We start from the raw sequence: 24,887 nt of genomic DNA, 5'->3' as shown, positions 1-24,887 counted from the left end.
AGCTTCTACACCTGAGTGAGGTCTCCTAATCTTCTTAAGGGTAATAACCTCTACGTTTTATTTACATTTTCATCCCAGCCTAGCCCAGGACCCATCTTGTAGTAGATCCTTGGCAAATGTTTGCGTAATGAATGAATGTCCTGTCACAGTGTATACTCTTGCTTTCTGCAGGTAGTATTGACTTGCCCACTTGAAGAACTTGGAAATTATCAATAAGAAAAACAGAATAAAACTTGCGCTAGAATACCTGCCATCATCTACCAGGTGTTCCACACTGTGCTTATCAGTGAGGGTGCTGGGCAGGTGCTGTTCCCTTCCAGGATATCATCCCACCATTAAAGCAGTTCATAGCCAAGAGTTTTTTCTCTCTTCTTAACAGATGGTGCAGTTCTGTGGCTGATTTCTGTAAGAAGTAAGTGCAGGAAAAGTTAGTCCTTGGGAGTTCTTGGAGTTAACGTAATCATTGTCAAAGCATCAGCTTCAACTCTCAGAGATGATTGGAATCAGGATACTTCTGGGCTGACTGAAGGCCAGGATCTTAGAGACTTCTGACTGAGATAGCCCCTGAATTGCCCTGGACATGTGCAGTCAGGATAATGCATATTGGAAATGCAAGATTCTTGACTGTTCTTGAAAGCTGACAATTTAGAAAACAGCAAGCCTTTTGGAAGCCTGTCTCCGTAATCAAGATGGGGAAGGGTAATCAGGTGTGTCACCAAATAAAACAATGTCCACCAGAACGATAAAGGAAAAAAAACTCCTAAGTTTATTTACTTGCTTGCCAGACAAGAGAAGACACAGCACTGAAAAAATTCACTAAATAATTAACTTGGCGGGTGGTGGGAGCAGGGATCAAGGGGCTTTATCTGCTAGAATGAGGGCTTCATGGTGGTTATGCTAAGCAATGACTGAAAACTGCTTCCTCTCTGAATGGCACAGAATGACTCCATCAGTCTATACATGATTGACTAAAACAAGTCCATTTGTCAGAAAAGTGTCTGTGGCTTGATCCCATGAGGGGCTGCCATACCACATGACTCAAAATTCTAAGTCCTTTATCAGCTCGGTTTGGATAATGATTTGCTGAAAGTTTGCGGTGGTTTAATGATATCACCTGGTTGGAAACAGTTTTGGTGAATCCCAGCTTTCAGTTTTGTTCTCTGCTAGGCATGTGCAGCTGTAAGTGGAAGATTTTCTTTTATAGGTGTGATAATGTGATTTTTCCCATGAAGATGTTTGGAAGAACACACCTGATTTAGCTTTGAGAAGGGTACAGCGTGGGCTTTGTATTGGTAGGAGAAGATTAACGATGTTACACACCTAGGACTTCTACCAAATAAACTTTATCAAATGCTGAAGCAAAGACTTTGGAGAAGGGAAGGGTTGGTTTTGCTTAGCTTGATAAATTCACCTACGTCTCAGTTTTGTCATGTAAAGCAGAGGTAACGGTATCAGTCTCATATCAGTTAATGGGAAGATTAAGTGAGATGATATATGTAAACCAAGTCCCACAGTCGCCTACCTGCTCTTTACGTGATAAACAGCAAATAGCTGATGGCTTTCCTGCCCTGCAAACTCTCACCCACATGCACCCTCATATATGGAGCCTCAACTGTCCCTCCATCCACCCTGGACTCCTGGTCTCCTTCTGAACATGCCCTTCCCATATTTGCCCCCTTCCCATTTTCCATGTTTATCCCCTTTTATTTCTCCCTTTGCCTTTTAGTACTCAAAATACCATTTGCAGGTCCAAAAGCTGACCTTTATCCATACCCTTCATTAATAAGTTAGACATAACTTCAGTACAGAATTCTTCTTTGTTATAAGATTCTCAAGGCTTAGTGTTGGGAATGGAGCTGCTTTGGGGAAGGCAAATAGTCAAATGCAACTACAAAGGAATTTTAGAGTTGGGAACGCCAGAGAACCAGCATCTTAGATGCCCAGAACCAGTAGGTATGTCTCCCTTTATCCCTCATCCCAAATACAGAGCCCTATATAGCCTATAGCAGAATCCTAATTTTCCTCAAGCGGCAAAGACCTTCTGTGACTAGGCTAGAACACCCTGAAATATTTGACAGTCATTGAGTGAGGCTGGGTGATCTGTCATTCTTTGTGATCACAGGAGAAAATGGGCAAGGTGTGGGGATTCTAGGAGACAGAGGAATTAGTGGGATTATAAACTAACAGACGCCCAAGTTCCTATAGAACAAGGTAGAGAACTGGGTACCTTGTTATATCAAAAGAAATTATATGTGTTTGAAAATTTAGGAGACTCCTGGATTACTGGCCCTAAAACCTGAGAGGAGCTCTCAACTTTCTCTGCCATTGTCCTACCATACCGAGTTTGAAGCTTTCTCTTTGTTATTGGAAGAACTTTTCTAGAGGGGTGACACAAGTGCATGGTAGGTAGTGACTTAGAATGACCACTGTGTTATTTTGCAGCTTTTTAAGGCAAGTTTGAGACTCTAATGTTGATTGTAGGTAAAGGGCCATCCATGAAAGATGTGGACAGTGTGAATCTTGAAGCCAAATCTGGCCTCTGTACCCCGATACTGAATAAAATCTCGGAGACAGAGTTTTGGGTGGAATAGAAAAGAATAGCTTTATTGCTTTGCCAGGCAAAGGGGGGCACAGCAGGCCAATGCCCTCAAAACTGTGTGTCCTGATCTGGAGGGGGTCGTGAGGAGTTTTCTAGTGATGGTTCAAAGAGGGCGTGGTCAGCTCGTGGACATTCTTCTGATCGGTTTGTGGGGAGGTAATTGGGAGTCAGCATCATCAATCTTCTGGTTCCAACTAGTCTGGGGTCTGTGTGCTTGTGGGCAGCATGCTGTTAACTTCTCCCACCTGGTCAGGTTTCAGTATCTGCAAAACAGCTCAAAGATACTGTGTATCCCTTAAGGGGGAACCAGGACCCTGCCCTAAGGCTGTACTATTGTTTCTTGACTGTTCCTCCCTTGTCTCCACATCCCCTCCCTTCCCTGATTAGCAACTGTTTGAACCTGCTCCTCAGAGCTCAGGGAAGCTCATGGAGGTTGAGTGAAGCCTATTTCCTATAATCAAGAAATGGGGGACACAGACACAGAAAGGCTTTTGTGCCCAGGGGACCCACAGGGTCCTGCTCTGTTTCAATCTTATCAAAGGGGAGAAAGAAGACTGCAAGGTAGATGTGACAGATTAGGATAGGATCAATTATGCTGCAGTATTTTAAAAACGACCCTGAAATTCCAGTGATTTGAAACAACAAGACTTATTTGTTACTCAGATTACATGTCCAGCATTAGTCAGTGGGGCATCTGCTCTATATACTCAGGGACCCAAGCTGACCATTGTATTGACCCATTGTCTGGAAACCACATCCTGTTTCTCAGAACTGCCCGCAGGGGAAGTGAGGGCCTTTCTACTGCCTCATCTTGGAATTGACTCCCATCCCTTCTGCTTATATTTTGTTGCCCGGAACCAGTCGTATGGCCCTGATTAATTGCAAGGGCACTGGGAAATGTGTGAGAAGCTGGAATACTGGGGGGAGCATGATTGTCTCTGTCTTAGACTGTTCTTCTCGTCACCAAATATCTATTTGCTTCCTTCCTCCCAGTTTCTAGAGACAATCTAATCTATTTGATCAGTGCATCTGGCCCCAATTCCAGGATCCCTGAGCGCTGTTCACCAGTCACAGCATCAGGTTAGGTCATGGCCCCTCTTGGTCTTGTCAACTAAAAAAAAAAAAATTCACAACCTAAAAGTTGAGAATTATGTTTTATTTGGCAGGAATTTTTAGGACTTCAAGCCCAGGAGTCAGCATCTCAAGCAACCCTGAGAGAACTGCTCCAAGGAGGTGAGGGGGGAGCCAGGATATATAGAAGTTTTGCAATGAAGGGCAGGTAGTCTGAACGACAAAAGATTATTGTTAATGAAAGAAAACCAGATATCCCAAGTTAAGGCATTTAGCGCTTTTCTATGTATGGGAAGATGCAAGACTCTGGGCTCACTGAAATCATTTCTTTGATATGTACCTCAGCTATCTAGGGTCAGTATCCTGTGTTTTCATATCCTGAACTTCCTCAGGGCTCACTGTGGGGAGTGACTGCAGTCCGATGGCTGCTAGATGACAGGTATTCTTTCCTTCCTGAGTTCCCTCAGGGCTCACCAGCTCACCGTCAGGTGGTGGCTGCGATAGCTGATGACTGTGACATCCTTTTATGGCAGGAAATATTCCATTTCTCAGTCTGGAGATACAAGAGGTAAGAAGACAGGTTACCTGCTGCCCACAAACTAGTACATGAAGGTAGAACAAGAACAGGTTAACTGCAATAAACACTCACCTTCTATAAGGTCATGAATGGGGCTTCTGTATAGTCACTCTTCGCTATGGCCTCCTCTCACCAATAAGAAGGGCCTTTTCTTCCACTTTCTGGACTTTCCCTGGTATCTGAGAGGGGTCTTACATTTCTAAATATAGGCTCTCTCACTACATAATTAGTCCAATTCTTCCAGTTTCTCTAGGAACTTCTACCCACCTATTTGTATTGTTAAGTCTCCCCACTACCCCCAATTGATTTCTTCCCTTCTACTTGAATGAATTTTATTTCTATGTGTGTGAAGCACATTCTGTGTGCAAAGCAGGATGCTCAGGTTGTAGAGTAACAGATGAAGAAGACTCTTGATGCTCAGTGGTGCTCATGATCTCATGGAAGTAGGCAGGAGAGAGATAATGCAAGATAACTTTTTGAGATACTAATTTGCACAGGCATGCCTTGGAGGTATTGCAGGCTCGATTCCAGACTCTTGCAGTAAAGTGAATATCACAATAAAGCGAGTCACATGAATTTTTTGGTTTCCCAGTGCATCTAAAAGTTATGTTGGGACTTCCCTGGTGGTGCAGTGGTTAAGAATCTGCCTGCCAATGCAGGGGACACGGTTTGATCCCTGGTCTGGGAAGATCCCACATGCCGCAGAGCAGCTAAGCCCGCGTGCCACAACTACTGAGCCCACATGCCACAATTACTGAAGCCTGCACACTCTAGGGCCAGCGTGCCGCAACTAATGAGCCCGCATGCTGCAACTACTGAAGCCTGCGTGCCTAGAGCCTGTGCTCCGCAGCAAGAGAAGCCACTGCAATGAGAAGCCCATGCACTGCAACGAAGAGGAGCCCCCGCTCGCTCGCCGCAACTAGAGAAATCCCATGCACAGCAATGAAGACCCAATGCAGCCAAAAATTTTGAAAAATGAAAAAAATAAATTTTTAAAAAATACATAGATTCCTGCTAAAAAAATAAAAGTTTTGTTTACACTATACTGTAGTATATTAAGTGTGCAGTAGCATTATGTATTTTAAAAATGTACATACCTTAATTTAAAAACTATTGGTTAAAAAAAATGCTAGCCATCATCTGAGCCTTCAGTGAGTCGTAATCTTTTTGCTGGTGGAGGGTCTTGCTCGATATTCACGGCTGCTGGCTGATCAGGGTGGTGGTTGCTGAAACTTGGGTGGCTGTGGCCATTTCTTAAAGTAAGACAGCCATGAAATTTGCCACAGTGACTGACTCTTCCTTTCGTGAACGATATCTCTGTAGTATGCAATGCTGTTCGATAGCATTTTACCCACGGTAGAACTTCTTGCAAAATTGGAGTCAGTCCTCGCAAACCCTTTCTTCAGTAAACTCTGCCTTAATTTCTGTGGTATTGCTCATTCCTCAATCCTTATCTTAAGCAATCCTTTGACCCTTTGCTCTCTGAGCATGCTTTCTCTGTCTCATATCTTTGTATTTCTTTCTCTCCAGTGTCCGGAGGAAGTTAGCATAGGTTCTATTTTTGTCCTGTAGTGTTCTCCAAATCTTATAAACTTAGGCAGAAAAGGAATTTATTGAAAAAGATATGAGTAGTTCATAGCTTCAGGGCTGGGGTGAGGCTGAAATGTCATACATGGAAAAATGACTCAGCAGAAGTCAAGTTCCCACCCAAAGAAGAGTCTGGAATGGGTATCACCATGGGCACCTTGACACTAGGGAGGTCAGTGCTGTGAATTATTTATTCAGTCTTTCTTGCATCTTTGAGACTCTCCTTTAAGACTCAAAGTCCTCTGTAGAAGCACCTTAATGACGTGGTCTTGATACATCCTCACACTCCAGCCACTGACGGGTAGAGGCAGGAATAGCTGGTTTCTAGGTTCTGATAGTGAGAAGTAGAGCCCTCCTTCCACCAAAATCCACACAGTAAGCGTTCTTCCAAAAGAGGAAGGTATCTGGACATTGACTATATAAAGAAACTTGCCCTCTGAGTGTTATTATCTGCCTGTATTTTATTAGGAAATTCAGATTCATCCTAGATCTGTAACTCTAGCCCTGACCTTTTCCTCCTTTTGAATCCTGTCTTTATGGTTGCATTCAGAGCCTTCCTTTTGGGTGCTCCGTGGTCCTCCAAACTTATAAAGACTGACCACACCATCTTTCTCCCCTTCCCATACTATGTATTCCTTCAAGAAGCACTTGGGAAACCAGTTAAAAATGCAGATTTCCTTGATTCACTTCCCCTCCCCCACAATTCTGATTTTGTGCTTCTGGGCCAAGGAGTCTTCCGGTTTTAGCAGGTGGCCCAGGTGATTTTGCTCCTTGTAATGGCTCTTCTCTTTGAGAAACAGGGTTCTCATCAGTTACAAACTCTGGCCAACGTTTTTCTCTGCCATCTCTCTCAAATCTTTCTTTTCCTCAAGCGATGTGCCTTCGCTCTTGTGAACAGTATTTTCAAGGCCACGTTTTTACCTTATTGGCTTTGTTATGCATGTGTCTCACCATCGCTGGTGTAGACCTTCTCGTAGGCATCTCTGCGGTGGTCACATCAGGCAGGTAAAGGGAAACTGTCTTCTGTCTTCCACTGCCCCTGGAGATGCGGCTGTACTTCCAGAAATGGGGTTGTGTGTGGTTGCTCTGGGTGATACAGTAGTAGCTACTCAGCAACCCCACAGGCTTTCACCAAGGCCCGCGCGCACAGTCATGCCCCGGAGTCAGATGAGTGGTCAAGGTGACCTTCTGACTCCCGCTAGGGAGATGTTCTACAAACTGCGTGCTGAACGTGACCTGCAGTGAACATTACTCCCTTGTGTGGGGACATTAGGTCAGGGCCTTAGGAGTTCCTTGAGACGTCCTCCTTTTCAAACTTCACACTGTATTCAAAGCTTTGTTTTGTTCCATGACGCTATTCATAGGAAATAATTGTGAGAATTTTTCTGGTTTGCCCTGCCCTGCCACCAATAGTACTGCTTTACTTCCTCTCTTTCCGGTCAGTAAGGGGTTAGAATAAGGAGGCTGCCTCCCCCTGCATGGACAGTTTTTTATTAAGAGCATTCAACAATGTTTGTTTATCTTGTACTTTATATATTGATGTGGTTTTATGTCTTTTCTCACCTTGACATATTTTTGGTAGATTTTCATTTAAAAGTTGAAGAGGGAGGTCTCCTTTCCTTGATTCTTTGACCTCTGAGCCGGAGGATGGTTGTAGTAAATCATTAGAGGCAAAGAGGTGAGAAAGTACCATTTATTCTGGGCGCAAGCTACATCGTGCATTTGACCTTAGACTTAGAATAATGCTAAACACCAGGAGAGAAGCATCGTGGTCTCCCTTCCTGACCGGGAGTAAGGAACGAGCATCATCTTGTGCAGCCGGTGAGAACCCGCACGGCACACTCTCCCTTGTTTCTGTACGTTACGAGAACACCACGCCTCCAGAGAGGCCGCCTGCCGATGCAGGGGACGCGGGTTCGTGCCCCAGTCCGGGAAGAGCCCACGTGCCGCAGAGCAGCTGGGCCCGTGAGCCATGGCCGCTGAGCCTGTGTGTCCGGAGCCTGTGCTCCGCAACGGGAGAGGCCACAACAGTGAGAGGCCCGTGTACCGCAAAAAAAAATAATAAAACAAAACACTATGCCTCCTGATCCAATCGGGAGACTAGTAGTGCAGCCAAGAGCTGAGTGCACAGGCTGAGTAAATACCGAAACTTACCTTGAGTGTTTCCAGTTTACTTCACGATTGTGGCGGGCATACGGATGGAGCTTCACACATTCTGGTGTGTAAGAAAGAGCGCACTTCTTACGTTCTCTCAGTCATTCTCCTTTTGATGCTAAACATCTGTCTCTCTAGGCTGCCAAGAAATTCAACCTGTCATTCCACAGGCTCCTCCCGGGTTCTGGGCCTGGTACAGTGGGCACCGCCTGGCTTTCTGTCATCCGTCCCTCTAGGTCATCAGTGGGGCATCTCTTGTCCTTGTCTACAACATCCCCTCAGGCCCGAGCGCTCCCCGCGGGTGGTAGGGAAGCTTTGGCAGAGTGGGTCAGGGCTCCTGTCTCTGTAGAGGCAGCATACTGTCCTCTCTGAGGCCTCGCTTCTTCCTCCTCCCATGGTCCACCACTCAGCCCAGGGACAGCCCTTTCTGTCACAGATGAAGGGCCTTCCTCTTGTCTGCTTCTCCAACACACTCCACTGCCCCCCCTCAAACCTTGTTTTTTGTTTGTTTTGGCCACACCAGGGCTTGCGGGATCTTAGTTCCCTGACCACGGATTGAACCTGGGACACGGCAGTGAAAGCACTGAGTTTTAACCACTGGACGGCCAGGGAACTCCCTCAAAACTTGTTCTTTTTTTTTTAGAAGGACATCAGCTCAGCTTTCATTAATTAATTGGCTGTGTTGGGTCTTCGTTTCTGTGCGAGGGCTTTCTCTAGTTGCGGTGAGCGGGGGCCACTCTTCATCGCGGTGCACGGGCCTCTCACTGCTGCGGCCTCTCTTGTTGTGGAGCACAGGCTCCAGACGCGCAGACTCAATAGTTGTGGCTCACGGGCCCAGCCGCCCCACGGCATGTGGGATCTTCCCGGACCAGGGCTCGAACCCGTGTCCCCTGCATTGGCAGGCAGATTCTCAACCACTGTGCCACCAGAGAAGCCCCAAAACTTGTTCTTAAACTGAACTGTTAGCAACCAAAATTTTACTTTTCCTTTCCTTGAGAACAGGGAGGACAGAGGCTCAGAAAGTGAGGGGAAATTTTGCTTCCCATCCTTCTAGTGTAGCAAAAAATATAGAGGGAAGTCTGGGATTAGAAGTCTCCTCTGCTGGCACCAGCAATCTGTTAGTTCCTACTGTGTGTAGCGTTCAGTACCCTTCCTTCTTCTCACGAACTGGCTCTGGCTCTTTCTGAGTTGCTCTGCTGAGCACTGAAGGCGTGTTGAGTACTTGCCAACATCAGGCAGGGTTCTGTGGTGCAGCCAACCAAAACCCATTCTTGCCATAAGCAAAAAGGGTCTGGAGGCATCAGGAAAGCTCCCCACCCCAAGAAAAGAAAGAAAGAAATGATGTGCAGTTAGGCAGATAAGTGCGTGGTAAGAATCAATGGTAAGAGGAGATTGAAGAAACAAGGAGGGGCCAAGCACTGGAGAAGGAGAGAGGAAACGCAAATGACTAATGTAGTCTCTGCCCAGGAAGGACTTTACAGCTTGGGGGGAAGTGGACTGCCTGCACAGAATGTGAGAAAATGACTGAAGGGAGGCAGGGCTTAGCCACAGCCCTGCTTGGAAGCAGCCAGCCTCAGTGTTCCCAGAAGGAAAGCTGGTCTTGAGCGCTGTGTAGCTTCTAAGGGTTAACGCTTTGAAGTGGCAGAGTTGATGGTCAGGTCCTTCTGGACGAGGGCCAAGAGAACAGGCTGTCTTGCGCTATGACTAGAGCATCCCCAGTGGAGAGGCCACTGTAAAATCCTCTTCCTGCAGCCTTGCTTTGTCAGTGGGAAAATGTCATGCCTGACTTCGGAAGGAACCGTCAGAAACCATGTCATTTACGTTGTTGATATTGAACATCTTGCAGAGAAGGCCATTTCCATGGGGCCCAGCCCAAGTGAACAGACACAAGCATGTCCATGTGCCATGCTACTTACTTTTTGTTGATCCAGGGCAGTTATATTGACACACGTTTTAGTTACTGGAAACTAAAGGAAATTCTCCAGTAGGTACATTTCAGAATTGAACAGGTAAGTAAGATGCACGTGCCGTTAGTCAATGGTACGTTTGGATGCCTGGAAAAGTATTCTGAAATAGTTTGGTGGCCTTAGGGGAATAAACTTAATATAACTACATGAATATAATAACTGTGTCTGTGGCATGTATGAGTCCCGTCTCTCTGCAAATCGGATTATTCATTAATCAAATAAGCCTCTAGCACCAGAGTCAATGTCCTCTAGGGTTCTTTCCAGCTCTGAGCTTGTGCGAGTGTATACCTAGCTCTGCAGAACAATTTTTTTTTTTTTTTTTTTTTGTGGTACGCGGGCCTCTCTCTGGTGTGGCCTCTCCCGTTGCGGAGCACAGGCTCCGGACGCGCAGGCTCAGCGGCCATGGCTCACGGGCCCAGCCGCTCCGCGGCATGTGGGATCTTCCCGGACCGGGGCACGAACCCGTGTCCCCTGCATCGGCAGGCAGACTATCAACCCCTGCGCCACCAGGAGGCCAGAATTATTAGGGTCCTTGCTGCCAGATGGAGCTGGAGTAGAATCCTAACAAGTCCAGCCCAGGTGTGAAAACTCCTAGAAACCACCCGCTTGTAGAACAGATCACAAGGAGCACATCCGACCAGGAAAGAATCCCCATTTCCCTCTATCAGACGATAGCCCTGTAGGCAAAGAACATGTATGTAAAGGTAAAACAGAAAGTCAGGCGAGGTCAGTTTTAACGATGCCAGGTACCTGATAGATGTTCCTTAAGTCGACTTCTTCCAGTGTCTGAAAGGAGCACACAGCCAAGGGAGAATAATCCATCTGCCTTTGGGCTCTGGAACCATCAAGGACATAAGAAACATCTTGACGTTGTGGAATGATGAATGTAAGAATATATCGCATCAAATTTATACCCCTTCCCAAATTTCTTTGGCTTCATTTTCCCAGGTCGCTGGCTGCTTGGTTCATGAGAACCACTGTCCCCTCGCTAACACCACTGTCCACCTCGTTCTCCCCCAAGGTGAAGGCTGAGTTCTGTGGGACTCGTCAAGTCAGGCACGGGCACCAATGCGGCCCTCATCCTGGGAGAGGCCAAGGCAGACTTCAGTGAAGTACCTGGGATCCAGCTTCCCTGGCAGCTGCCCGGAAAGCCCGGTGACAGATCTAGTGGAAGTGCTAGGGGTAGGAACTGGGCCGTAGGACATAGCTTGTGCAGAAGCCTTGAGACAGCAGAGAGAGTTCAGAGAACTGGAAGGTGGCAGGGTGGCTGGGGTGCGGCGAGCAGACAGCAGCGGAAAGCGGAGGACAGGCGACACAGGGCCTGGCAGGATGACCTGGGACCATCGCCTGAGGGCAGCGGTAAGCCATGCGTAGAAGAGTTACACCAGCAGGGTTGCCTTTTAAGAAGATCACTCTGGCTGCAGTGTAGAGAGGTGACTGGAGGAAGACAGAACTTGGGAAAGAGAGACAAGTGAGGAGGTGTTTGGTGGAACAGAGGCTGGCGCTGACAGTGGCACCAGGTGGTGGCAGATGACCTGCAGGCAGGTGACCAGAGATCTGCTTCTGGCTCTGCCTCTATAGCTCTGGGTGAGTTATTTCAGCCTCCTGATGCTTCATGTTCTCATCTGTGTGCTGGAGTTCCAACTACCTGATTCCTAGTCTTACCCTGAAATGAAATAAGGTCACATGAGCATACTTGCTAAATGATAGATGCTTCAGAAGTCCAGTTTGGGTGTGAGGTATGAAGAAGGAGTGACCTCCCATGATTAGCCCAGCTGTCCTGCCAGTTAAGCACGGTCACTACAACATCCTTCCCAGTGGAAGCCCCCGCTTTCCTCATGTTGAATAACACAGGTGACTTCCCTGGACCTGTGGAGGCTCATCTTTAAATATGATCTCCACTGGGTTAAGGATGGAAGCAGAGCTATTTCTGGTAATAGACATGTCAACACCAAATGGCTGGCAGACCACTTGAAACAGCAACGTGGAGATGCACCAGCTGTATTTGCTGCACGCTGTGCAGGGCATGAAGTAAAACACAGGCCAGTGAACATTGCCATTAACAATCCTGGAGTGATGCTGTGTTCCTACAGTAAAAACAGGTGATGGATTTGAAATGCAATTTGAACTTAATCATTTGGGTGAGGTTATTTCATAGTTGACTAATTTAGCAAACCATTTTTAAGGGTGCTAATTAAACATTGCCCAAGGTTATCAATTTGCTGCCAGAACTGCAAAAAAAAAAAAAAAAAAAAGGGCATGGAAGGGTTTCAGTCCAGCTAATTACTGAATAAAACATAAGACTTGATTACCACTTCAGGGGAATTTTTAAAATGACGATAATTTTATTTGGAGCATGTCTTTTTATTTAGAGGAGGAGTTATCTATCAAAAGACTAAAATGACATATAGTGTCTTATGTGGCTTATTTTGTTCATCATTAATTACATCTAGTGTCATCAGGGCAAACTCTCTTTTACATACTGGACTGAGGAACCTTGGGGTTCTGTTTCCTAGTCTCTTGATTGTCTGGGACGGCACTGAAGCCTGAAAGCACATGGTTGTCATGTCTGTTTCAGTCATCAGAGTCTGATGGTTTCGTTAGAGCATTTAACATGCCGTGAGAGTGGCTGGTGCAATTCTTCTTGATGCTTTTCCACTTTCTTTTGAAGATTATATGGAGTAGTTGTCTCCAGAAAATCTGCAGAATTAGAATGTAAGCTTGGAGGGGACAGGCACCATGCTTGTCTTATTCCGTGCTCAATTTCCAGTGCATGGCATGCAGCAGATTCTCAAAAAGCACTTGTTAAATATAGGAATCCGCTATGGGCCAGGTGTTGCTCTAGGGGCTTGGGATATATCAGTAAATAAAGCAAAGATCTCTGCCCTTTTGGAGATTGCATTCTAGCGGGAAGAAGAGATAACATAATAAATAAGTAAATTATGTGGCATGCTAGAAAGTGATAAATTCTTTGGAGAAAAGTTAAAGCGAAGTAAGGGAATTGAAAGTACCAGAGTTGGGGTGATGTGGAGTTGGGTAGTCGGGCCTGTTTCTTTATTAAAAAGCATGCTCCAGGTAGACCTTGTTGAGCAGATGAGATTTGAGAAATGATTTGAAAATGGCAAGGGCAGTAGCCTAGTGGATTCTGGGGAGAAGCGTTCCAAACAGAACAGCTAGAGCAAACACCCTAAGGAAGGAGTAGGAGTGGGTGTATTTCAGGAATAGCAAGGAGGCTCATGAAGCTTGAACAGAATGAGCAGGGGGCTTATAAGGTTTTCCTAAGCCACAGCAGGGTTTTGAGTAGAGAAATGCCATGATTAGACATGGCAGCTGTGCTGAGACTAGTCGGGGAGGGGGAGAGAGAAAGTAGAAATAGGGACCATTGGGGGGTGATTGCAGTGATTCAGATGAGAGATAATAGTGGCTCGGACCAGGGTAATAGTGGCAAGGGAGGGTGAGAAGTGGCCAGATTCTAAATGCATTTTGAAAGAGCTAGAAATTGTGAGAGAATGAGGGGACAAAATGACTCAAGGATCTGGGCTTGAACAACTGGAAGGATGGGATTGCTGTCATTGAGATGGGAAGGTAGTATGTGGAGCAGGCTTTTGAGAGAACAGCACAGGTTCAGTGGTGGATATGTTGAGTGTGAAAAGTCTTTTAGATATTGGAGTGGGGATGTTGGGTAGACAATTCGATATGTGAGTTTCCATGCAGATGTTGTCTGAAGTCATAAGTACTAGATGAGATCACTAAGAGTGAGCAGACATGGTGGAAAAGCAAATAGGGAGTAATGTCTTTGATCCTGTGTATTCCTGTGGTGCTGGTCGTAACTTCTCCTTTTTTATTTCTGATTTTATTGATTTGGCCCCTCTCTTTTTTTCCCCTGATGAGTCTGGTTAAAGGTTTATCAATTTTGTTTATATTTTCAAAGAATTGGTTTTTAGTTTTATTGCTTTCTATTATTTTAAGTCTCTATTTCATTTATTTCTGTTCTGACTTTATTATTTCTTTTCTTCTGCTAACTTTGGGTCTTGTTTGTTCTTCTAGTTCCTTTAAGTGTAAGGTTAGGTTTTTATTTGATATTTTTCTTGTTTCCTGAGGTAAGCTTGTATCACCAAAAGTTTTCCTCTTAGAACTGCTTTTGCTACAGTCCATAGATTTTGGATTGTTGTGTTTTTGTTTTCATTTGTCACCAGGAATTTTTTATTTCCTCTTTGATTTCTTCAGTGACCCATCTGTTGCTTAGTAGCATGTTGTTTATCTTCCACTTGTTTGTGGTTTTTGCTATTTTTTTTTTCTTGTAGTTGATTTCTAGTCTGATAGCATTGTGGTCAGAAAACATGCTTGATATGATTTCAGTCTTCTTGAATGTACTGAGACTTGTCTTGTGGCCTAGCATGTGATCTATCCTGGAGAACAGTTTGTGTGCACTTGAAAAGAATGTGCATTCTGGTGCTTTTGGGTGGAATGTCCCATATCTATTGTCCATCTCCTCTAATGTGTCATATAATGCCAGTGTTTCCTTATTGATTTTCTGGGTGATCTGTCCATTGATGTAGGTGGGGTGTTAATATTGTGCTACTGTCAATTTCTCTCTTTATAACTGTTAATATTTGCTTTATATATTTAGGTGCTCATATATTGGGTGCATATATATTTAAAATTGTTATATCTTCTTGGATTGATCCCTTTATCATTTTCAAAAATCCTTCTTTGTCTCTTGTTACAGTCTTTGGTTTAAAGTCTATTTTGTCTGATATAAGTATTGCTATTCCAGCTTTCTTTTCATGTCTATATTCATGGAATATCTTTTTCCAACCTCTTACTTTCAGTCTCTGTGTGTCTTTAGATCTGAAATGAGTCTCTTATAGATAGCATATATATGGGTCTTATTTTTGTATCCATTCAGGCCTCTGTATCTTTTGATTGCAGCATTGAGTTTACTTAAAGTAATTATTGATAGGTATGTACTTGCCATTTTGTTAATTGTTTTGGTGTTGTTTTTGTGGCTCTGTTTTATTCCTTTTTTCTTCTTTTGCTCTTTTGTGATATGACTGTTTTTAGTATTATGTTCAGATTCCTTTCTCTTTCGTGTGTGTATCTATTATAGATTTTTGGTTTGTGGTTACCATGCTACTTATTTTCTTAAGAAATATGGAAAAAGACAGAAGTAGAGAGAAGAAAAAGTTACCTACAGTTTCATTATTCAAAGCTAACCATGGTAAAAATTTAAATATTTCTCTTCCAGTATTGTCTAATATTTACATAAATTGTGATCAAAACGTTTATACGCATTGTGTCCTTTTTGCTCTTGACATTAACCTATTACTAAAAAATTCGCACAAATGTCTTTTTTTTTTTAACTGGATACATAAACATCCGTCTTTTACTGCTATGTTAACCGTTGTGTTAATATTTGAAGGTAATGCTCACTAGCATTACAAATGGATTAGAAAGGGAAGCAAACGTTCCTCTTTTTCCTCTCTTCTTTTTTCCCCATCTCCTTCATCCAAGGGGAATGTCCCATTTTTCCTGTATTTTTTCAGTCTTTCTTTGTCTCCATCCCCATGAATCTTTCCTTTTTTCCTTCTCTCTCTTCCCCATTTCTCTTTCTCCTGTTCCTCTCTCTCTCATCCCATTCATTTCATGATAATGTATGCCTGTGATGGCATCATTGTACTCGTGTCTGCCATGCAGTAGGCACTCAAATTTGTGTTTAAGGACAGCAATGTGTCAATTTGGAATATCCCATTTAACTGGATTTTCTGCTTTATTGAAAGTTAACTCATTGTTATAATGAAATGGCACAGGGTTAGTCTCCTGCCTGGGACTTTGGAACTCTGGTTGAACCAGGGAAACTCATTTTTATCTACATTCTTTCATCTGCATTCTTATAGAGGTCAAACCCTTCACTAGCCATAAGTTTCCAACCTAGAAACCTGACTAGCAGATGCAATAGCAGTAAATTTTCAATGAGCCCATAAGAATACATTTGTAGGACTTCCCTATTGGCGCAGTGGTTAAGAATCTGCCTGCCAATGCAGGGAACATGGGTTCGAGCCCTGGTCCGCAAAGATCCCACATGCCACGGAGCAACTAAGCCCATGAGCCACAACTACTAAGCCTACAGTCTAGAGTCTGCGAGCCACAACTACTGAGCCCACATGCCACAACTACTGAAGCCTGTGTGCCTAGAGCCCATGCTCCACAACAAAAGAAGCCACCGCAATGAGAAGCCCGTGCATCGCAACAAAGAGTAGCCCCTGCTCGCTGCAACTAGAGAAAGCCCACATGCAGCAATGAAGACCCAATGCAGCCAAAAATAAATCAATTTAAAAAAATACACTTGTAAAAAATACAAAGTTAAAATTGCTTATGATGCTTTTAGCTAAGCAGCACACATGTAGAAAGCAGCATATTCTTGCCCTCAATTTTCATATAGGTATAAAATCTTGGATTCCTGGGGAGTTATTCAACATAGAATCTTGGAAATTAATTTAGAGGCCAGATCCCACAACTGTTAGTCCGGCCTTGCATTGTCCTCCAGGGAGCTTGTGGCATCACGAGGGAGTGAGTCCATGCTGTGACTTCTGAAGGGCAGAATTGTTAGGGGATTCCTTTTTACGTTAAGATGAAATGTGCCTCCTTGAAATCTACAGAGGGTCCTGTATGTGGAATGTGTTGAGTAGGCAAGAATACGAGTAAGTGGAAACTTAAGTAACTCGGGGCTCCTGTAACTCCTAATTCTTTGTAGTCAATCCATTCATCCTATCTTCTTGAATCTGATTTTTGTGCTGTGGAGCTTCAGCTCCTATAAATTATACATCTACCCAAGAGAGAGGTGAAAAAGTCTTAGGGCAACTTGTGCAAAGCTATTTGTTCCTGAATATAGGAATAAATCACCATAGCATCTATGTGACTAACACCATGTATATATTTATATGAATACACAATTACTAGCAACATCTAATCTAGAGAAGAAATTATGAAAATGATTTGCATAGCCGTGTCTTATAATTCAGAGTAAATTTTTCTTTTTGTGGAAAACTTACTGTCTTCCTAAAAAATCTCTATCCTGCTTCCATTTGACCTTGAAAAGAATATATTGACTTCCTCACGATTTAATATGTGACTTTTTCTCATGAAACTCATTGTTGGTGCCACTGGCATACAGATATTCAAACTGACCATGTTGCTCAATTCCTTGCAATAGAATTGAATAAAAACTTGGATTAAAAGGTCAACTTTAAACTATGCATAATAGATTCACTGAGTAAAAGCTATCCCAACAACTTTCTGCACCGTTTCTCCCCATCTCATTATTCATGTAGGCTTCCCTGAATTTAAAGGAGTGCAAATAAAAGAGAAGAATGTGTAGACAGACTGTTGGGGCCTAGAAAATTTTTTTCATGAATAGAGAATGAAACATAGATTGAAAAGTATTCTTCTTAAATTAATGAAGTTGATATAGTCAAGAGAGAATTGATGGACAATTAACATTTCTGATAGGACAAAAAGGTAAAACCTCTCTATTGTAAAAAATCTCTTATTCTATGGCGTTCATATATTTGGTCCCATGGCCATAGTATTGAAAGCCTATTTTTGAGATGATTATTTTTAATAACCGATTCTATAATCAATACTAAAATTATTGGGGTTACCCAGCAGGGAGTGTTGGGACAAAGCATGGGGATTTCTAAAAGGTCCAGGTGAGCAGAATGTCTTAATATTACATAGAATGCTTGTTCGTGCATTCTACATTTTCTGAGTTACCACTTGTGTTAATAAAAGGAACATAAAGGCAAGCTGTTTTGATAAGATAGGGGTTTTTTGATAAAAAGCTAATTCTTTTGTGGCATTAATAATTTTTTACAAGTTAGTTAACAGTGCTATTTATTTATTTTAACATCATTATTGGAGTATAATTGCTTTACAATGGTGTGTTAGTTTCTGCTTTATAACAAAGTGAATCAGTTATACATCTACATATGTTCCCGTATCTCTTCCCTCTTGCGTATCCCTCCCTCCCACCCTCCCTATCCCACCCCTGTAGGTGGTCACAAAGCACTGAGCTGATCTCCCTGTGCTATGCGGCTGCTTCCCACTAGCTATCTGTTTTACGTTTGGTAGTATATATATGTCCATGCCACTCTCTCACTTTGTCCCAGCTTACCCTTCCCCCTCCCCATATCCTCAAGTCCATTCTCTAGTAGGTCTGTGTCTTTATTCCGTCTTGTCCCTAGGTTTTTCATGAACTTTTTTTCCCCCTAGATTCCATATATATGTGTTAGAATACGGTATTTGTTTTTCTCTTTCTGACTTCCTTCACTCTGTATGACAGACTCTAGGTCCATCAACCTCACTGCAAATAACTCAGTTTCGTTTCTTTTTATGGCTAATATTCCATTGTATATATGTGCCACATCTTCTTTATCCATTCATCTGTTTATGGACACTTAGGGTGCTTCCATGTCCTGGCTATTGTAAATAGAGCTGCAATGAACATTTTGGTACATGACTTCTTTTGAATTATGGTGTTCTCAGGGTATATGCCCAGTAGTTGGATTGCTGGGTCATATGGAAGTTCTATTTTTAGTTTTTTAAGGAACCACCATACTGTTCTCCATAGTGTTTGTATCAATTTACATTCCCACGAACAGTGCAAGACGGTTCCCTTTTCTCCACACCCTCTCCAGCATTTATTGTTTGTTGATTTTTTGATGATGGCGATTCTGACTGATGTGAGATGATACCTCACTGTAGTTTGGATTTGCATTTCTCTAATGATTAATGTTGAGCATTCTTTCATGTGTTTGTTGGCAATCTGTATATCTTCTTTGGAGAAATGTCTGTTTACCTCTTCTGCCCATTTTTGGATTGGGTTGTTTGTTTTTTTGATACTAAGCTGCATGAGCTGCTTGTAAATTTTGGAGATTAATCCTTTGTTAGTTGCTTCATTTGCAAATACTTTCTCCCATTCTAAGGGTTGTCTTTTGGTCTTGTTTATGGCTTCCTTTGCTGTGCAAAAGCTTTTAAGTTTTATTAGGTCCCATTTGTTTAATTTTGTTTTCATTTCCATTTCTCTAGGAGGTGGGTCAAAAAGGAACTTGCTGTGATTTATGTCATAGAGTGTTCTGCCTATGTTTTCCTCTAAGAGTTTGATAGTGTCTGGCCTGACATTTAGGTCTTTAATCCATTTTGAGTTTATTTTTCTGTATGGTGTCAGGGAGTGTTCTAATTTCATACTTTTACATGTAGCTATCCAGTTTTCCCAGCACCACTTATTGAAGAGGCTGTCTTTTCTCCACTGTATATTCTTGCCTCCTTTATCAAAGATAAGGTGACCATATGTACATGGGTTTATCTCTGGGCTTTCTATCCAGTTCCATTGATCTATATTTCTATTTTTGTGCCAGTACCATACTGTCTTGATTACCGTAGCTTTGTAGTATAGTCTGAAGTCAGGGAGCCTGATTCCTCCAGCTCCGTTTTTCTTTCTCAAGATTGCTTTGGCTATTCAGGGTCTTTTGCGTTTCCATACAAATTGTGAAATTTTTATTCTAGTTCTGTGAAAAATGCCAGTGGTTGTTTGATAGGGACTGCATTGAATCTGTAGATTGCTTTGGGTAGTATAGTCATTTTCACAATGTTGATTCTTCCAATCCAAGAACATGGCATATCTCTCCATCTATTTGTATCATCTTCTGTTTCTTTCATCAGTATCTTATAATTTTCTGCATACAGGTCTTTTATCTCCTTAGGTAGGTTTATTCCTAGATATTTTATTCTTTTTGTTGCAATGGTAAATGGGAGTGTTTTCTTAATTTCACTTTCAGATTGTTCATCATTAGTGTATAGGAATGCTGGACATTTCTGTGCATTAATTTTGTATTCTGCTACTTTACCAAATTCATTGATTAGCTCTAGTAGTTTTCTGGTAGCATCTTTAGGATTCTCTATGTATAGTATCATGTCATCTGCAAACAGTGACAGCTTTACTTCTTCTTTTCCAATTTGGATTCCTTTTATTTCTCTTTCTTCTCTGATTGCTGTGGCTAAAACTTCCAAAACTATGTTGAATAATAGTGGTGAGAGTGGGAAACCTTGTCTTGTTCCTGATCTTAGTGGAAATGGTTTCAGTTTTTCACCATTGAGAACGATGTTGGCTGTGGGTTTGTCATATATGGCCTTTATTATGTTAAGGAAAGTTCCCTCTATGCTTACTTTCTGCAGGGTTATTATCATAAATGGATGTTGAATCTTGTCAAAAGCTTTCTCTGCATCGATTGAAATGATCATATGGTTTTTCTCCTTCAATTTGTTAATATGGTGTATCATATTGATGATTTGCATACATTGAAGAATCCTTATATTCCTGGGATAAACCCCACTTAATCATGGTGTATGATCCTTTTAATGTGCTGTTGGATTCTGTTTGCTAGTATTTTGTTGAGGATTTTTGCATCTATGTTCATCAGTGATATTGGCCTATAGTTTTCTTTCTTTGTGACATCTTTGTCTGGTTTTGGTGTCAGGGCGATGGTGGCCTCGTAGAATGAGTTTGGGAGTGTTCCTCACCCTGCTATATTTTGGATGAGTTTGAGAAGGATGGGTGTTAGCTCTTCTCTAAATGTTTGATAGAATTAGCCTGTGAAGCCATCTGGTCCTGGGCTTTTGTTTGTTGGAAGGTTTTTAATCCCAGTTTCAATTTTAGTGCTTGTGATTGGTCTGTTTATATTTACTATTTGTTCCTGGTTCAGTCTCGGAAGGTTGTGCATTTTAAGAATTTGTCCATTTTTCTCCAGGTTGTCCATTTTATTGGCATAGAGTTGCTTGTAGTAATCTCTCATCATCCTTTGTATTTCTGCAGTGTCAGTTGTTACTTCCCCTTTTTCATTTCTAATTCTATTGATTTGAGTCTTCTCCCTTTTTTTCTTGATGAGTCTGGCTAATGGTTTATCAATTTTGTTTATCTTCTCAAAGAACCAGCTTTTAGTTTTATTGATCTTTGCTATCGTTTCCTTCATTTCTTTTTCATTTATTTCTGATCTGATCTTTATGATTTCTTTCCTTCTGCTAACTTCGGGGTTTTTTGGTTCTTCTTTCTCTAATTGCTTTAGGTGTAAGGTTAGGTTGTTCATTTGAGATGTTTCTTGTTTCTTAAGGTAGGATTGTATTGCTATAAACTTTTCTCTTAGAACTGCTTTTGCTGCATCCCAAAGGTTTTGGGTCGTCTTGTTTTCATTGTCATTTGTTTCTAGGTATTTTCTGATTTCCTCTTTGATTTCTTCAGTGATCTGTTGGTTATTAAGTAGTGTATTGTTTAGCCTCCATATGCTTGTATTTTTTACAGATTTTTTCCTGTAATTGATATCTAGTCTCATAGCGTTGTGGTCGGAAAAGGTACTTAATACAATTTCAATTTTCTTAAATTTACCAAGGCTTGATTTGTGACCCAAGATATGATCTATCCTGCAGAATGTTCCATGAGCACTTGAGAAGAAAGTGTATTCTGTTGTTTTTGGATGGAATGTCCTATAAATATCAATTAAGTCCATCTTGTTTAATGTATCATTTAAAGCTTGTGTTTCCTTATTTATTTTCATTTTGGATATCTGTCCATTAGTGAAAGTGGGGTGTTAAAGTCCCCTACTATGATTGTGTTACTACCGTCGATTTCCCCTTTTATGGCTGTTAGTATTTGCCTTATGTATTGAGGTGCTCCTATGTTGGGTGCATAAATATTTACAATTGTTACATCTTCTTCTTGGATCGATTCCTTGATCATTATGTAGTGTCCTTTGTCTCTTGTAATAGTCTTTATTTTAAAGTCTATTTTGTCCTATATAAGAATTGCTACTCCAGCTTTCTTTTGGTTTCCCTTTGCATGGAATATCTTTTTCCATCCCCTCACTTTCAGTCTGTATGTGTCCCTACGTGTGAAGTGGGTCTCTTGTAGACAGCATATATAGGGGTCTTGTTTTTGGACCCATTCAGCCAGTCTATGTCTTTTGGTTGGAGCATTTAATCCATTTACATTTAAGGTAATTATCGATATGTATGTTCCTCTTCCCATTTTCTTAATTGTTTAGGGTATGTTGTTGTAGGTCTTTTCCTTCTCTTGTGTTTCTTGTCTAGAGAAGTTCTTTAGCATTTGTTGTAAAGCTGGTTTGGTGGTGCTGAATTGTCTTAGCTTTTGCTTGTCTGTAAAGGTTTTAATTTCCCCATCAAATCTGAATAAGATCTTTGCTGGGTAGAGTAATCATGGTTGTAGGTTTTTGTCTTTCATCACTTTAAATATGTTCTGCCACTCCCTTCTGGCTTGCAGAGTTTCTACTGAAAGATCAGCTGTTAACCTTATGGGGATTCCCTTGTGTGTTATTTGTTGTTTTTCCCTTGCTGCTTTTAATATTTTTTCTTTGTATTTAATTTTTGATAGTTTGATTAATATGTGTCTTGGCATGTTTCTCCTTGGATTTATCTTGTATGGGACTCTCTGTGCTTCCTGGACTTGATTAACTATTTCCTATCCCATATTAGGGAAGTTTTCAACTATAATCTCTTCAAATATTTTCTCAGTCCCTTTCTTTTTCTCTTCTTCTTCTGGGACCCCTATAATTCGAATGTTCGTGCGTTTAATGTTGTCCCAGAGGTCTCTGAGACTGTCCTCAGTTCTTTTCATTCTTTTTTCTTTATTCTGCTCTGCAGTAGTTATTTCCACTATTTTATCTTCCAGGTCACTTATCAACTCTTCTGCCTCAGTTATTCTGCTATTGATTCCATCTAAAGTATTTTTAATTTCATTTATTGTGTTGTTCATCATTGTTTGTTGGCTCTTTAGTTCTTCTAAGTCCTTGTTAAGTGTTTCTTGTATTTTCTCTATTCTATTTCCAAGATTTTGGATCATCTTTACTATCATTATTCTGAATTCTTTTTCAGGTAGACTGCCTATTTCCTCTCCATTTGTTAGGTCAGGTGGGTTTTTGCTTTGCTCCTTCATCTGCTGTGTGTTTTTCTGTCTTCTCATTTTGCTTATCTTAACTGTGTTTGGGGCCTCCTTTTTTCAGGCTGCAGGTTTGTAGTTCCCATTGTTTTTGGTGGCTGTCCCCAGTGGCTAAGGTTGGTTCAGTGGGTTGTGTAGTCTTCCTGGTGGAGGGTACTAGTGCCTGTGTTCTGGTGGATGAGGCTGGATATTGTCTTTCTGGTGGGCAGGTCCATGTCTGATGGTGTGTTTTGGGGTGTCTGTGACCTTATATTGATTTTAGGCCGCCTCTCTGCTAATGGATGGGGTTGTGTTCCTGTTTTGCTAGTTGTTTGGCAGAGGGTGTCCAGCACTGTAGCTTGCTGGTCGTTGAGTGGAGCTGGGTCTTGGCATTGAGATGGAGATCTCTGGGAGATTTTCGCCATTTGATATTACATGGATCTGGGAGGTCTCTTGTGGACCAGTGTCCTGAAGTTGGCTCTCCCACATCAGAGGCACAGCCCGGACGCCTGGCTGGAGCACCAAGAGCCTTTCATGCACATGGCTCAGAATAAAAGGGAGAAAAAATAGAAATAAATAAATAAAATAAAGTAAAATAAAATAAAATAAAGTTATTAAAATAAAAAATAATTATGAAGAAAAAAATTTTTTAAAGTAAAAAAAAACCAAACCAAAACGGACGGACAGAACCCTAGGACAAATTGTAAAAGCAAAGCTATACAGACAAAATCACACACAGAAGCATACACATACACACTCACAAAAAGAGAAAAAGGGAAAAAATATGCATATATCTTTGCTCCAAAAGTCCACCTCCTCAATTTTGGGATGATTCGTTGTCTATTCATGTATTCCACAGATGCAGGGTACGTCAAGTTGATTGTGGAGATTTAATCCGCTGCTCCTGAGGCTGCTGGGAGAGATTTCCCTTTCTCTTCTTTGTTCGCTCAGCTCCCGGGGTTCAGCTTTGGATTTGGCCCTGCCTCTGCGTGTAGGTCGTCTGAGGGCGTCTGTTCTTCGCTCAGACAGGACGGGGTTAAAGGAGCAGCTGATTCGTGGGCTCTGGTTCACTCAGGCTGGGGGGAGGGAGAGGCATGGAGTGCGTGCGGGGTGAGCCTGCGGCGGCAGAGGGCGGCATGACGTTGCACCAGCCTGAGGTGCGCCGTGCATTCTCCCGGGGAAGTTGTCTCTGGATCCCGGGACCCTGGCAGTGGCGGGCTGCACAGGCTCCTGGAAGGGGGGTGTGGCTAGTGACCTGTGCTGGCACACAGGCTTCTTGGTGGCGGCAGCAGCAGCCTTAGCGTCTCATGCCCGTCTCTGGGGTCCGTGCTGTTAGCCGCGGCTCGCGCCCGTCTCTGGAGCTCCTTTAAGCGGCGCTCTTAATCCCCTCCCCTCATGCACCAGGAAACAAAGAGGGAAGAAAACGTCTCTTGACTCTTCGGCAGGTCCAGACTTTTCCCCTGACTCCCTTCCGGCTAGCCGTGGCGCACTAGCCCCCTTCAGGCTGTGTTCACACCGCCAACCCCAGTCCTCTCCCAGCGCTCCGACCGATGCCCGAGTCTCAGCTCCCAGCCCCTGACCCCCCTGGCAGGGGAGCAGACAAGCCTCTCGGGCTGGTGAGTGCTGGTCGGCACCGATCCTCTGTGTGGGAATCTCCCCGCTTTGCCTCCTGCACCCCTGTTGCTGTGCTCTCCTCCGCGGCCCCGAAGCTCCCCACTCTGCCACCCACAGTCTCCGCCCGTGAAGGGGCTTCTAGTGTGTGGAAACCTTTCCTCCTTCACAGCTCCCTCCCACTGGTGCAGGTCCCGTCCCTATCCTTTTGTCACTGTTTATTCTTTTTCCTTTTGCCCTACCCAGGTACGTGGGGAGTTTCTTGCCTTTTGGGAGGTCTGAGGTCTTCTGCCAGTGTTCAGTAGGTGTTCTGTAGGAGTTGTTCCACGTGTAGATGCA

General features: G+C 42.8%; 1 protein-coding gene across 1 annotated transcript in view; it reads right to left on the bottom strand.

Moving 5' to 3' along the window:
- Positions 1 to 23,347: 23,347 nt before the first annotated feature.
- TPK1 (thiamin pyrophosphokinase 1) overlaps positions 23,348 to 24,887 on the bottom strand; it is a 341,016-nt gene continuing 339,476 nt past the window's right edge. The window contains exon 9 of the mRNA XM_082661977.1: positions 23,348 to 23,481. Within this exon, the coding sequence (XP_082518103.1) occupies positions 23,426 to 23,481 (56 nt within the window). The 3' untranslated portion in view covers positions 23,348 to 23,425. The remainder of the gene's footprint in view (positions 23,482 to 24,887) is intronic.

This window comes from Grampus griseus (assembly GCF_964374135.1).
Source record: "Grampus griseus genome assembly, chromosome: 9".
NCBI classification, from domain to species: Eukaryota; Metazoa; Chordata; class Mammalia; order Artiodactyla; family Delphinidae; genus Grampus; species Grampus griseus.
The sequence above is the reverse complement of the archived record's forward strand: the minus strand, read 5'-3'. Positions and strand labels throughout refer to the sequence as shown.